A 16,205-nucleotide genomic window follows, 5' to 3' on the forward strand; every position below is an offset into this window, starting at 1 on the left:
CCTCAAACTCAGTCAAGCCCTTAATTACTTATGACATTATTTGATAGGATAACATTAAATTTCCTTCACAGACCTCAAACAAGAATCATCAGAATGCATTCTTACAGAGTAAATAAAACCAACCAAAACTTAATGTAACAGGTCACGTGGAAAATTATTAGGGCTTTTATATAAACTTGATTTACTTAAACATTTGCCAAAAGCTATTTGCTGCTTAATGAAGCTGAGCATGTTTTCTCCTCTCATTCATGTTAAGTGACATCCCATTTAAGAAATTACTTTTCCAGTGAGAACAGAAGGCACTGAAAACATTGCCCAGTATAAGGAGTCAGATGAAAAGAACAAGAGACTGTGTTAGAACTGGTCAGAAGATGCCCTAGGAACCAACTAGGTTTCAGGTTATGGCTGGTACAAAGATATGCATTTAGCAAAAATGGAAAATGAAAGAAAGCCACGAGGAATTTAGACAAAATTGGTTACTACAGCTACAGAGAGAGGCAGAGATCTTTTTTATGCTGGAAAACAAGAGATTTCAAATCCTGTTTCTAACATAATTAATAAACAAAGACTGAATAGACAAACAGGTCTGTGGTAATGAAAAATCTGATACACATTAATGTCCCCTCTTAAGGACAACAGCTTAAATGTTGGGCAACCAGAAATGCTTGAAGGATGAACAATAGGTTTGTCTTGTAAATTAACTTTCAGCTATTTTTGTTCTCTCTTTGCAGGAGAACTACAGAACTATTTTGTTCACTTTAGAAAGTAAATAGTATTTCTAAAATTATTTTGTCTTGTTAGCATTGCATTTGAACTTCAGTGGATGCATGGTCTTCCTGCCCTTCTCTTCCCCATGTGGCAATATTCCATGATCTGCAAATCACAGGCTAAACTTTTCTATGTTCATAAGACTAAATCACAGAATGCAATACAAAATGCATTCACTGAAATTCTACTCACATTAGGGGACAGGAATTTATAACAATGCTTCAGCATTTTCTATATTCAAGACAGCCTGGAAGAGCAAGGTAACTTGGTGACGTGATCTCATCTGTCATTTCTAGAGACATGAAGTCTCTGAAGCCACCAAGCCTATGCAACATAAGATGGAAGACAGCAGGAAAACAAAAAGTGACAATTTCTATTTTCATGTGGAAAGTTAAGTGAGTATACTCTTTCATCCAGAGTGTCTGGGCATTTGATGCCCTTGCCAGGAAAGCAGAGGAATGTTTTTGACACATTCAGCAGTCCTAGATCAGAGTTTGATAGACACTTCAGCCACCTCTCATTTTACATTCTTTTTGTAAAAGGTAGTTTTTTTTGACTGAGCGTCTGTGATTGCAGTGAGTATCCATTACCCATGGAAGATGAGAGAAACAGATGAAAAGCCCCTTCAGTGAGTACTCCCTAAGGAGTTTCTATACAGAAACTTGAGATAGCAACAGTTATAGCATGGAGAACAGTCACGTCCTCCAAGCAAAAGCAGTCTCAAAGCTATCAGAGCAGAAACAATCCAAAAGTCAAAACTGATATTCACAACTACTAATGGCTTCATAGGTGGGGAAAAAAAATCCCACAACAGAAAAGGCATTCTTATGAAACACTCATATTTCACTAGTGTGAGACTGCCTGGACTTGCACAGCCATGCTTGGCACCAAAAGCCTAGAGGAGAACCCAATGTAATACACACTGCACTTTCCAGAAAAAGGGGAAAAATCAGTTTTAGAAGAAATAAAACATAGAGCAACAAAGGACTCGTGAGAAGAAAAAATGACATAATACAACAGATAAGGAAATCACAGTCTAGGAGCAATATAACATAATTCAATACAATATAAATAATGAACTGTGGACTAGAACTACAAGAGTGAAGCACAAATGCATGGCCACTATTAATACTGCAGGGGTTACAAATCTTTAACTTGTAGCACAAATGCGTACATGTGGACAAAAAATTAAAGGAAAGTAAGTTTTTTTTTTTTTTAATATAAAGTTTTGGACAATTTTGTCACATAATCCCACACACAAAACTTTAGCTCTCTCTAGCAACAACATCTGTAACAACAGATTAATTATTAAGGATTAATACAGCAAGTAAGAACTCAGTTTTTTGTCATCTAAACAATGACACACGTAGCTTGAAAAAGAACACTAGTCAGTGATGTACTCTGCTAATTCAGGATTTGGAAATTAACTCAGGAAGAAATTTGTGTGTACATCAGGTGGACTTTGATTACAGGGAAATATGATGGGACATAAAGTTGTTTTAGCTTAACACATCCCACTTCTCAATTGTCCTAGTTGGATTCATGTCCATAAGAAAGTCTCCTTCATGAAAATCCGCGAAGCAAGTAGCAAAACCAAATCTGCAAGTTTATCGGGAATTTTATACATTAAGTTGACATCTCTGTCATTTTTTTGTTACTGCTTAGGACATTTGCAAAAGGTTTTAGAAACTTTCTTTACCTGGAGGCAGGAGTATAATTAGACTGTCTACTGGATGGTCAGACTCTGAGTGCACGTTAAGAGAGGTAAAAGACAAGCCCTCAGAGTGTTGACTAAATCAACACACATAACTAGCAATCTAATGGAATGACATGTGACATGACCATCACATATACCCTTTAAATCTTTTTAAACTTGTATCTGTAAGCTTTAGAGTCTATGGAGATGCTACTTGCTAATACTCACTAGACATTCAATGGATAATACCCTTTTATGTCATGCTTAATAAGAGCTCTTGTGCTGTGAGTTAGTAATTATAATTTGAGATGCAGAAGAAGGAAAACATGGGCAGAAAAACTGAGAACCAGAATTGTCATTCCTGCAAGGTAAATAGCAAATTTTCTTGTGCTTTAGGATTAGTGGGAGTACACACTTCAAACAGCTTGAGCCTGTTCAAAAAACTTATTCTGAGTGGGCAAACCTTTTGCTTTGTGCTGGATCCAAACAGATAAAAGAGCAATAATCTCAGTATTATCATCAAATTTTGATGCCTCCCATCATAAACTCTGGGGAAACTTTTTGTGAAACACTTGGCCAGTGCTGACACACTTGGCACAGTGATGAAGTAAACCAGATCCAGGACTTAACCTCCTATGCAAAACTGAGATAACAGCACACCTCCTTACTCATGTAAAGCAAGGATAATTCTGCAGAAGATGCAAAAGATATTTAAATACTGCCCCACTCTCCAGTAAGCAGACACAAAACCACTTTTGTGACATCTAAATATTTTCAGGCATAACCCTGTTCTTGTGGACTGTCCACCACAGTAGTTACAACTACCTTTCTCTTGTGCTTTTTTTTTAAATGGGACTACAAACTGGCAGTTGCTGACAAATTGCTACTTATTTTTGCCACATGTCAATAATTATGAAAATGCTTTGATAATGATCAAGGCCAGCATTTCTTGGCTGCACACAAAGTTTGCATGAGTTTCATCAGCTACTCTTATCAGCAAAAAAAACCAGATTCTGGGATACAGCATGATGTAGGTATATGACACCACAAAGCTGGCAAATGAAATGATTTCTGAGAAAGTCTTGGAATAGACTGATTTTAATTGCAACCATATCAAAGCTGCCTATTTTTGATAGCAGGGAGTACAGCTTTGTTCTGCAAAACATCTCACTGACACTGAAATCAACTTCCTTTGTTTCTAAGATGTTCCTAAAAATGACTGACTGTGTGGAAAAGTTAAATCTTTTGAATTCCTAAGTCATATAGGGCAACTGACCTCTCAATAAGACACAGCACTCACCATATCCTTTCTGGCTACTTCAATCTCTCTCATGGCTTTTATCTTTTTTTACTCTTGGATTATTATCACTGGAATCTATGTTCTCAAAGACTGAAGACAATCTGAGAAGAATGTGTTTCAGCTGTGCATAAAAATTTTCATTATTAAACTATTAAGTTAACACATACTCCTAAAGAAAAAAAGAGAGCTATCCTACCATTATTCATGGAAAAAATGTCTGTAGTCCTCAATGCAACATTTAATACTTTATGCATATATGTTCTCATTAAAATAGTATCTACAGAAGAATTATGAGCGTTCCTTGAGGAGCATAAAGTGCGTCTCTGTGTGAAAGGGTAATTAATGGAATTAAAAACCCTCTCCCATCTTGCTCCAGAACTGCTTTACATCTAAATTTACAATTTATAACCAGCACTAACAAAATATTTCTAACAAGATCTCTTAAAACTAACTACCACAGGAGGCAACCACTTAAAACTTTATTCTCTACATTGGATTATCTGTCTCATGCCACAAATATTATAGGAATGAAATGTTCTGGCAATATCTTTCTTGTGCATATTACTTTCATAAATTAAGGACCTGCTACAAAATCCATTTCTGGTCTTGAGATGAGATGCATGCATATGTCTGCATGAAAAACATATACGAAAGCATATAAAAAACTCAACACAAAACAATTAAATTCCTTTCTGCTCTTGACTTGCAAATCCTAGCAAACTAAGTATTTTTTTATTAGGAATCTGTTAAGGAGTGGTTTTTTTAATTCACTGAGTCTTCTTCTATAATCACCCTTCACCACATCATATATTCCTTTGTAATGGCACAATGCGGAAATTAAAAAGCCCATGTCTCATGGTACTATAGATCATAAGATGATACTTAATCTGTAATTATGTTGACATGAATCTATAGGCACGTCATGTAAACTTTCCCTAATCTGTAATAGCCATAAATAAATTGCTCTTTACTCTTGAGACAGTCTTTACGTTGCTCATCAAAACTGGTGGTGCCTGATAGGCTTGCCAGGCCCCATGTACACAAAATCATTAGATTTGGAAGACCTCTCCTTTAGGCACATACTATTACAGTGGGTGAGGAACAAAGCTGAAATCTGACAATGCTTTTTTGATAGTTTGAAAAGCTTCTTGCTTACAGGATGAATATTCTGATGAGAATAGAAGTCTAGAGGAAGTTGAAACAATGACACTTCTCAGGAATGTGCTGCAGTTTCTATATTTACTGTCTTCCTCAGTTCTGGAAGTATTTTAAAACCAGCAGGTACTGAAAATGAAGTGACATTGCTTTAACTGGTGTGGAAAAATGACAGGAATGCAGATGGTAGTATATCCATTTATGCATTCTCTGAAAACTTCTTTTATTGAAGTGGAAGATCACGTGGTAGAGGACATACCTACCTTCTAGAAGAGTTTTCAGGGGGGGAAACCTGAGATGGTATCTAGGTAAGGCTACCTGTTGAGTGTTCTCACTTTGGGAACCTAAGTAGCTGTGACAAAAATCTAGGGAAGGTAGGTTTCAAGACACTTTGTTTCAGACTGATACAGATGCTGTGGAACTGCAGTGGTGATTGGTTCCACACAATCCTTCCTAACCTGGGTATGGTGCATGAGACTAGTTAGGGTACATATTACCACTTCTGCCATAAGTACTCCTCATTCATATGCCCGCAACAGTGTTCTACCTAAGATGTAATTGCATGAATGAACAAAATCAATACACTGGTTTTCCTCATAAATTATTTTGATCTGCAAAAGAGGTTAACCTGCCACCTTTCCTAGAACACATGCAAATGCTAAAAGACTTGTTTATCTGTCAAAATAACTACTGCTATCTGTCTGATGAAGTTTCTCCTTTCTCATTTAAGAAAGCAGTTTACTTTTTAAGGATTATCAGAAAACATAAAAATACAACTTGCATAAATATAATTCAACAATCCATCAAGTTAAATCAGATTTTAAAAGTGAAGCTGTTATTTTTGCATATTTCATCAAATTAACTTCCTCAATATTTCATGTTTAAATAGGGGAGAGATAGTTGTGAGGCAAAAGTGCATGGAAGAAGATTCTTTTCTCTCCAGAAGCAAAATTCCAGTAAGGTGATTTGCCTTCTATTTTCTTCTCTCTCCTTTTTCTACTCAAATCAGCTAGGAGAGCTTTTCAGATGTTAAAACTACCCCCTACATTTACTGCAAGGATGCTCTGTCTCACCGTTTACCAGCTGCTATGCAGAATACATATGGATGAAATAATATTTTTTGATATCCAATATATATTTGTATGTCTTGGCATCTTCCAGTAATGCCTTGTTTAATATAAATGACATATATTGCAGCTTGAGAAATTCAACCATTTAAGGTGTGAGAAGTGGCCTGACTTCTGATACAACCTCCAAAACCCCACTATCTGAACAAGACAGGACAGGTACTAGAAACAAGTAAAGGGAAGGATTCTTCCCCAACACTTTAAATAGCTCTGACTTTGAACAATTAAATCCTTTTCCACACTTACATCCTGGCACAACTGAGACTAATGAGAAACCCATCCTTTTATGCTTCCTAGGATCCCAAGCACTTAAACACCAGCTAAATAAGAAAAAACTGAAAATTCAGACCAGTTCTCCTAAGCAGGTGAAGATTCCTGTGACCACTAATCTTGCAGTAAGTTCCTAAAAGTAAAATGATTTCTCATCTCCAAACATACAATTTTTCTTTGTTCACTGAACTCAGTTTAGTACAATGAAGCCAGAAATATCAGCTTTCTTCATCTTCAACATTAACAAAATATCTGTGGTAATGTTTTTCTTGTATTAAAGTAAAAAGATTGTGGTTTAGGGTTTTTGTAATTTTTCAAATAGTTTCGGAGCAGTTCTCTGAGCATCATGAAAATACCACTATTTAATTTTGAAAGCCTTCTTTCTTTCTTTTATGCTAAGAGAAAAATCTTAATAGTGGATCTATCCAGTAATAAATCATGTTCTCCTTGATAAAATTCAGGATAGAGGAGTCCATGAATCTTAGATGACAAAAATAAATTTTGATCATAATGGTGTGATAACTTTGATGCAGACACAGGCAGTCACTGTGCAGTGAGTTGCTTGCAGTGGGTTTGATACTAATTGAAGAGAATAAATTCTCACCATTTGCAAACTGTGAAGTCATATCTACATCAGACATTATACAGTCACTTCCCTTCACAAGATTTTACAACTATTCTTAATTCTCTTTGCACAGCTGAAAAAGAATATGTGAAAGAGTACAGCGGGTTAAGCAGTCACAATGAGCAAGCAATATGTCAGACTGACTTACTAACAACCAAGTGAGGAATCAGCTACACAAACTGTTCTATCAGATGCAGGCCAAAATCCCCCCCCAGTACCCATCTTTCATTCCACTGAAAAACAAAACCGACACAAATTGCTGAAGCACGTTTCAGGAGTGGACTTGGCTAAAGTGAGTTTTGTTACAATGCACATTACTTTGAAAGCAAACTTCAGTATTTATTGCTATCACTACTCAAAAACAGAGTTTATAACAATTTTTTGAGCTTGTAACAATTTTTTTACTTCATGCTATCCCCTTCTTAAGACAGACAATATTGAAGAACATGGGTGTGCTTTAGATCTCAAAGCACAAAGCAGGACGCTATATATATTTTGTTATGAAACTATAACTCAGTGTTCATCATAGTCCTCCATCTGTCTTCAGGTAGCAAAGCAGAAATAGGTTGAATTACACAGGTTTCTGGCATCGAACAAATCCTGCTGAAGTCAGCTTAAGCTGAACGTAAACTGTATTTGTAAAAATAATTAAAATTCTATTCTAGATGCATAAATATGGATCTAATAATTTTACTTAAGACACTTTCCTCTCTCCCCTATGATACACTTCAAAGCAAGGAATAACGTAGCTTTTTAATGTAACATTTCTGTAATTTTCCAAAGAAAGAAATTCAGTGTTGAAAAACAGTAATACTGTACCTTGATTTCTTCTATTTCGTCTGGCACTATCTTGTATGCAGATATAGTCCCACCCAACCTGAAATCAGAAGAAAAAAAGGTTCTCAAAATCAGTAACAGAAAATACAGTATGTTAGTCTTATAGTCTTATGACTTGTTCCAAAACACAATATTCCTTCTACGAGTTTAGAGGTAAAACCCAGCAAGTCCCAAATCAAAAGCAAAAAAACCCCTTTCTTTAGCCAACAAAAAATCCGTATGTGATTAACATAAATATTAGAAACAAGGTGTCCATCACCTTAACAATTAAGTCAGCCAAGCAAAATTACCATCATCTGGATGGTATTTTTTATATTAATGGCAATCATCATATTCTATGATTTCTTGTTGATTGTCTAAGGCACATGGATGAGTTTAAGTGTTTGAAGACTGATGCTATTTCACTATGCTGCTACACAGTCTGAAATGCATCCAAATACAATTCCAGAAATTGAATTTTTTAAATTAAATGTGCATGTACAGACATGACAAATCACACAGTCTCTATAGCCTCCACATTTGAAAAATTTCTGCAGTTAATGATTGGTAGTAAAAAGTGGTTGATGAGTAATAGCTGGCATTGACACAGAAAAAATAGAGGGTTTTGTCCTACATGAAACTCACTGAAATTACTTTTTGAAATCCTACAAAAATCCTGGTAAAGAACAGTTCACATACTGAAGATGTATGAATAGCATGTACTATAAATGGTGGTTAATATTACATTTTGCCCAGAGACCTGCAGACATGGTTTCTTTTATTTCATGAAGCAGTCTCATCAATGGTGACAATTCAGACCTAAAAATATAAGTACACTAATGACCTCCTGCTGGCTCTACACAGCAATACTATCCATTTTCTGGATCCTACAAAAATGGAAGTTACGTAAGAAACTATTTTTTGTAAACCAGTAAACACCTATTAGATGTGCATTTGAATTATCTCCCTATTATTGGATTTTTTTGTTTCTAATTCTCAGCATTTCTACACAGATGTATTTTCTTATATCTTGGAATTATTATAAATATTATTTAGTCAAGTGAAAAAAAGAAGAGGAGAATAACACAGAAAATACATTAAGATTGTCCATGTAAGTCCTGCCTTTCCATACTTCTCTTGCAAATGAACTGTTTGAAGGTTTTACACAGAGGATGAAGTGTGCATAGGAAAAGTCTGAAGTCCATCGCTGCTCCAGGTAACATCAGCTGTCATTTCCAAGGTAGAGACAGGGCTACATCCAAATTCATCATGGCCAAAGAGTGAAGCAAGTGCTCTCTCCCATTTCCTCTGCAAATTCCATTGCTGCCATTCATCAAGTGAGCTTAAAGTTGGAGAGAACTGAAACTTTTTTTGCCAGTGCAAGTACAAACGTGAACTTTTATTTTTTATTACTTTTGTTCAAGTGGTGTTTCTAGAGATAGCTACAAGAAATTGGCTTTAGCATCACAACAAAGGATTGCTTCATCAAACCATGACGAGCAGTGCCTCAGGTGGCGCATTGACATTGCACCTGACCAGTCCCAGGGCTACTGGAATGAGATCCATAAGAAAGAAACTTTTATGTGCTTGAGACCCATTCCTGACTGCACTTTGGAGTACCCCAAAAATCACTGACTTTCTACCTTCTAGCAGAAGGAGAATACAGAACCTCTAGTGCCAGCACTCCAGCAACATGAAATTCCATCTGGCACATTACTTTATTGGCTACCCTTGGCACAATTACTTAGAACTTTCTTGGAATATCAGAAAAAAAATCAAAATAATTGACTCAGTAAACTTATCTGACTCACACCATTAATTAGCATCATCACACAAATAGTTCTGCAAAGTTTTGTGTTAAGAATTTAAGAAACTCTGAATCTGCCAAGTTGCAGCTCAAATGGTACCACTTTTAAAAAGTAAAATGCCAGCTACCACAATTCCACTTTTTTGAAAGAGAAAGACATATTAAAAATTATGTTACTGTTTAAATAAACAATATCTCACTGATAGCTTCAGCTTATATATCTTAGTCCAATTACAGTCCTACACTGACATCTTTATCTTAAAAATCCAGTCTACAAACATAAACAATAACAAATTTGAAGCTGAAAGAGAATCAGAGAACATTAATGTACAATTTTATCAATGTCTCAGATTTGAAATGAAGTTTTTAAGGAAGTCTATAGTTTCTTCATTTCAGAACATTAGATTTCAGTCAGTCTTATAACTTCTGAAAGAGATTCACCACAGCAGATTATAGTACCAGATTTAACTGGCAAAAGACCTAAAAAAGACATTTCCCTTTGTACATAAAGTTTGTCCATGAGTTTCACAGAAGTTTAAAGGCATCACACACACTAGGAGGATGCAGCTAACACAACCACACCACTCTTACAAATCTCCAACAGCCAGTTAAGTCTGAAGCGTAAGCAACTGGACAACATGGCACACACAGGAAAAAACAAAAACATTATGCTGATCGCTAAGAAAAACCAGAAAAATCAAGGTAAATAGAAAATCAATGCAATAATGGATATGTCCAGCTTGGGGAAAACTTTCCATTTCAAGTGTTTCTCTGAACTGCATTTAAGTGTAACCATCAATTGTGTCCTGTCTGGAAGCTTTTTAGTCATTGTGCAATTCCTTGATTTAATTACTGACATCTGAAAGGAGAGCAGACAATGATAAACAGGAGATTTCACCTATAGCATGATACAGAGACCATGATAGAGGGCTTGCAGGTGGCATATTTTTTCACTTTGTTGTGAAAAACCTCTTGCTGCAAGTTGGTTTTTTTTTGGTTTTTCTTTTAAGAATATTCTATAGCACCATTCTTAATCACAATTAAGAATTAATTCTTAGTCACACAGTTTCAAGAAGTAACTGTGATCAGAAGAGCAAAGGAGCAGCTAGCCTGAGTAAGTATACCTTAACTACAATGGGCTTTGAATGTTAAAATATAATGCAGCAAAGAACACATTAAAATGGCCAGAATTCAGATCACTAGGGATGCAAATTTTGTGCGGAGTCACTCTTCACCTTTCACATATTTTACTTTTTTAACAGATTTTATTACACTGCTCTCCATTTGAACAACTAACATCCAGCATCCTCCAACAGAAATGGCATTTTCTCTCTGATAATACTCACCCAACCAAGAGCAAAGCTAAATACACAGCCAGCTACTTCCAGTAAACAGAAAAGATGGCCCTAAACTTCACCTGATGTGCAAAGCCTTTCTCTCCCAAACAGCAGAATTTTCACACTATAGCAAGGCACACTATTTAACAGTGAAAATATTTTAGATACTAGTTACCTTTAATGTCTCACTTGTATTTGCGAGAGATAATCTCAAACACACCAGAATTTATATTCAAATTCTGATGGACAGTAATCTTATCAGCTCTGTATCATACCTTGAATGTAATACAGACAGCCCAATTCTCTAATCTCTTTGCAAAAGAGAAATTAAATTATTCCTAGATGTAGAAATTAGAGCTGACACAATAATAATGAAAAACCATATCTTACACTGGGCTAAACTGGTGAAGGTGTTTGAGGCAAGGATCAGAAAAGATAAGATAGGAATTCCATAAAAATAAGGAGGAAATAATAAATATAATTATTTTAGTGAAGATTTAAAAACTAATAGAAATGTAGTGTCTTTTTTATCTTTTCAGACTGGGCTTGTGAAAGTTCACAAAAAGGATTCGGGAGAACAACAAGGTTTCTATAGCAACCGAAGAAATTAGCAAAATACAGGAAATAAACTGAACTAAGGCCAACACAGTTGTATTGCAACAGATGGATGCTTTACTATTTCACAAATTAAAGCTGAGCATCAGAGAAGAGAGAAAACTATATCCAAGTAAAGGAAAGTTGAAAACCAAGAAGAACTGTGCTCAAATGGAGGCAAGAAACCCCAAACCACTCAAACAAAAAGTAAATTCATGACAAAACTAAAAGAGAAATAAATTTACATTGTTACATTAATAAATTTACTCTGTTACATTATTTTAACAAGCTGACCTGTTTGCTATTTGTGTAACTTTGCAAATAGCGCAAGTTGGACTTCTGGCTGATTTTCCCCTGTGCCCCTCTATATGTCCATGCTGGGACAGTCTCACTGGAGTATTACTGCAGAGTAATACGGGAGTATTATTCCATTTTGTGCAAGACACTTGTTCACTTGGACTGAATCCATAGGGGTCAGCTTTTAGAATTTGAATTCTGACCAAAGACATGAACACAATCTTTATATACAGCTCCATGTTAAGGGACTGCCAAAAGAAGCTGAGCTATTGATTCATCTGTTAACTTAATAAATGAGTCATACCGAATGCATTGAAGTAAATTTTCTAAAAATAGCTTGTAGCCAGCTTGGCTGCTGTCATCCGCTGAATTTCTCCAACACCACTTTAATTAACATTAATCTTTCTTCAGATACATCACTGTCTAAACAATATCAAGTTGTCACTAAGCCTTGAAACTCTCCTTCATCTTTTAATGAAAACAAAACTCAAAATCCTCCACTTGACTTTTTTTTCCAGATCCATATCACAAATATATTTGTTACCTGCCATCAGGATATTCTGTCTTCTGACTGATTTATAAACTAAGCAGATTATACAGGAGAGACTGTTCTTGGGAGCAGATCAAATGCTTGAGAGCCAGACTGGCTATTTCTAATTCTACGAGCATGCTCATTTTTTCCCAGGCTACTGGACGAATACATGCTATAATACTTCTCCTGCCAGAGCAAACTGACCAAGTCAGCATTCTTAGCCTACTTGTCTGGACTACCTTGACGTTGACCCCCATGAGATCAACAAATCATCTGGCCTTGGATCCTCACATCCTCACAAAGTATTCCAAGAACAGAAGAAGCAGGATTTGAAAGCATTTGAAAGATTTTTTTCTCCACTACCTCCAAGATACATTAAAAACAGGGAGAGAGCTCCTTTAATTGATAACTAGTTTCTACTGACCTTTGAGAAATTGTTAAAGCACCCTGAGGGAGGTAGTAAGAAGGCTGCTATTCTGGGCTCCCTTCCTACACAACAGAACACTGGCAGCTACAGCAAGCTGGGCTGCAGCTCCTGTCGCTGGCTGCGCGCCAGCTACGAACCGTGCAAAACAGCTTCCAAAGAGCATCCTGGTGACAGCTTTACTTACTCAAAGGTATTCAATCATGCAACAAAGATCCACCCCAGATTTATTATTTCTTTTTGGGGTATTATTATTATTACTATTACTATTTTAATAGATCAAATTATTAAATCATTGAAAACTTACTTTCCTCCTCCCATGGTCTTAGGCTAACTTCAACATGTTGTATGGAAAAATCAAATTATTGCAGATATGCCCTCTGTCAGTTCATGTCTCTCATGAACAACAGCTCTGAGGTTAAGACATCAGGTTACAGGATTCTCCCTCTACCTCACCATGTCCCAAAGATTCCTTGCTCACAAAAACAACAAAAAAAACCCAACAAAACAAAACAAAACAAAAAAAAAAAAAGAAGGGGGAAGATCTTAACCCAAAAGTTTTTATTCCCCACCATATCACTGTTTTAAGGGTAACAAATATCCCACATTTTCTTCTGCTTTCAGGCTTTTTTTTTCCCCCCAAGAAAAGCAACAAACCACATGAAAATACTATTTTTAGGGAGGAAAGCTATATTATTTTTCTCTTCCACCCTTCCAAGTCGGTTTGTTGCTTTGTTTTTTCTTTTTTTTAAATTTTACTATAGGAAAAGCAAAACTAAGTCAGAAGAGGGTAATTTTTCAGACACTTTCAGCAGGAAAATATTATCACCTCAACAATCTAATATTGGAAAAGAACAGAATAAGAATCTTTGCCCTAAACATATGTCAGAAACTAGGGATAAGGTCATATGTAGGTCATTTGGCAATCACAGGACCAGGAGCCATTCTCTTCCCTTCCAGCAGAATTAATCTGACTTGATTTAATTTAGGGGAGGAAAGTTGGAACTGTTATAAAGTATATGAATCTAAAATACACACCTGTGTGTAGCTATCCAGGCCCACTTGAGTTCAGAGCTTAGTGCAGTTTTCTAGGGGGTAACTTTGCTCTACCTCAGCACATGGGGCACAGCCCTGTATGACAGCTTGGGGTAACGCTGCTGGCAGCCTGAGACACATCTATAGATGGACTGCCTCCGGTTGAAAATGTTTATTAGTTTGCTTACTGCCCAATGAAGACACACCAGGGCAGAGGGAAGGCACTGTCACCAAGAAGTTTTAGGCTTGCAGCACTATCACTCAAAACAAAAGTCCTATCATCAATACTTACATGCTCCATGGCAAGAATTTGAAGCATGCAAATAGGAAATATTTTAATACCTTTGAATAAAATGAAACTAAGTATAAACAATATGGATGTTTATAACATCAGGGTTTTTTTAGAGGATTTTAGTATTTAATGAGTAAATAAATAGTTCATCATTTGTAATAGGCTAGTTCCACCAGATTATAGCAACTGAAATGGTCTGAGAATAATGTACTGAAGACTAATTCTGCACTTAGGATTTTCATTAGAGATTCAAAATTTTATTTATAATTAAAATTGACTTATAAAGTCTTCCCAAATGCCAGCAGAATCTAAAACCACTCTTTCCATGTGGACAACAGCAAAAGAGCCCACTTCCATGCAGAAGGCATGTGTGTTTATAGTACAAAGGAATGATTGTACTATGCTCCATCTGATTGGTAATCTAAATATGGAAATCATACATTAAATCAAACAGACAGAAATGTCAGCTAGATTTAAGCAAAAATGTGTTCAGTGACATTGAAAGTTCCCACCGGGGCATCAGATGCTTGACCAGCCAGCTCATTAAACAACATGAGCAAGATTTGAAATATCCTGAGAGAAAAAATATGCAGAAGCAGACAAAAATCATTATCACAAAACCAGTAAAATTCTCACCATTATACAAAGAAATATATATTTAATATCCATGCTGGGATTTAGTCAGTAGACTGAGGACTCTAAACACTGTATAAAAAGAGATATTTATAGTAAATGCCAAGACAATAATATATGTTGATCTTACTTTGTCCTGTAGGAAATACCATTGTAGGGCAAAATATGTATTTGCATTTTTTTCCAGCAAGTAGATACCTAAGAGATACAGAGAATTTGCACATATATTGCTGGCAACTGCCTGTCAGAAAATCCTCACCTACATCAAGTGAGAGGAGTGCTGGAGAGTGACCTTTTGCCTACCTTGGAAGGCACTGCAAATTAAAGGATTTAGAAGATATGATAAGGATTGCAGTGATCCGCCTGGAAATGAAAGATTTCACTGGTAAATTACCATAGCAGCTTGTAGAAACCTATGCAGGAAGATAAAGCTATTTTTGCTGACACTCCTATCATTGCAGTTGAGCTCTGTTTGCTCCTACCCAAATGTAAAAGAGACCATCTGAATCAAACATTAAGAATATTCTTCCTACGAGAATAAGTTGGCCCACAACTAGTAGAAACCATAAAGTTAATTTTTGTAGAAATTAACATTGTCTACCTCCCCTACGAATTTATCCAACAAGAAATTAATTTTAAAAATATGGCATTTCCCCATGAACCCCTCAGGCTTTTTCCATTTATACGCTGCTCACATTCCACTACAATACTATAATTTTCTTTCCAGTAACTTTAGTGCATTTTGTCTCTTCTATTTTTAGACACTTGAGCATGTGAACATGCTTGTGAAGCACGGTTAGGCACACAAAGTCCATGTGCCAGTTTATGTCAAGGTTAAAAAAATTAAGTATTTATTTTAAAGAGAAGAAGTTTGAAATAGGTAAAACCAGGAAATGGGACCAGCAACAGAGGAACACTTGATGTTGGAGAACAGGCTGGAATTGCAGACCACAGGCTGAAAAGTGCAGTCACAGTACTTTCTATGATTAGGCAAAAAGACATCCAGAAAATACCTTCATTCCAAAAAAATCAGTAAGAATTGAAGAGGAGAGCAGGACGATTCAAACTTGGAAATAATAAAATATGGAGAATATGTCGGAATGGTCAGATCTTTCCAGAGTCTAGACTGAATTTTGTCTTTACAATTTAAATCACAGGGCATATGGACAACCACCAGAACTTTTAAATAGCTTGCTTTAAAAAAACCAACTTAATCCTACAATACTGAAATTACAAGAATGAGAGAGGAGTCTCAGAGACAAGCAGCATACACAAGGCTAATAAACTTGTACACACAATACCTCCCCTTCTGGAAGCTCTAACACCTTACTTTGCTCCATCACATTTCAGAGATGTTAAGTATGAGTGTGATCCAGCATACAACTAGTGTCAGTCTTGTTATATTTATATTTCTCCACACAGTTAAATTCAAAAGTAGAATTTGCTGGTTTTCTTTTTTCTTCATAGATTAGTGTGTTCACATACATATACATATAT

At 36.0% G+C, this 16,205-nt stretch overlaps 1 protein-coding gene across 2 annotated transcripts in view; it reads right to left on the reverse strand.

Annotated features, from left to right (window-relative positions):
- GPHN (gephyrin) overlaps positions 1-16,205 on the reverse strand; it is a 270,642-nt gene that overhangs the window by 150,447 nt on the left and 103,990 nt on the right. For both annotated transcript variants that reach the window (XM_041396794.1, XM_041396784.1), the window contains exon 3: positions 7,761-7,818. In XM_041396794.1, coding sequence (XP_041252728.1) covers positions 7,761-7,818 — 58 coding nt within the window. The remainder of the gene's footprint in view (positions 1-7,760; positions 7,819-16,205) is intronic.

Source organism: Onychostruthus taczanowskii, unplaced genomic scaffold (genome assembly GCF_017590055.1).
Source record: "Onychostruthus taczanowskii isolate IOZ18803 unplaced genomic scaffold, ASM1759005v1 scaffold1, whole genome shotgun sequence".
Taxonomy (NCBI): Eukaryota; Metazoa; Chordata; class Aves; order Passeriformes; family Passeridae; genus Onychostruthus; species Onychostruthus taczanowskii.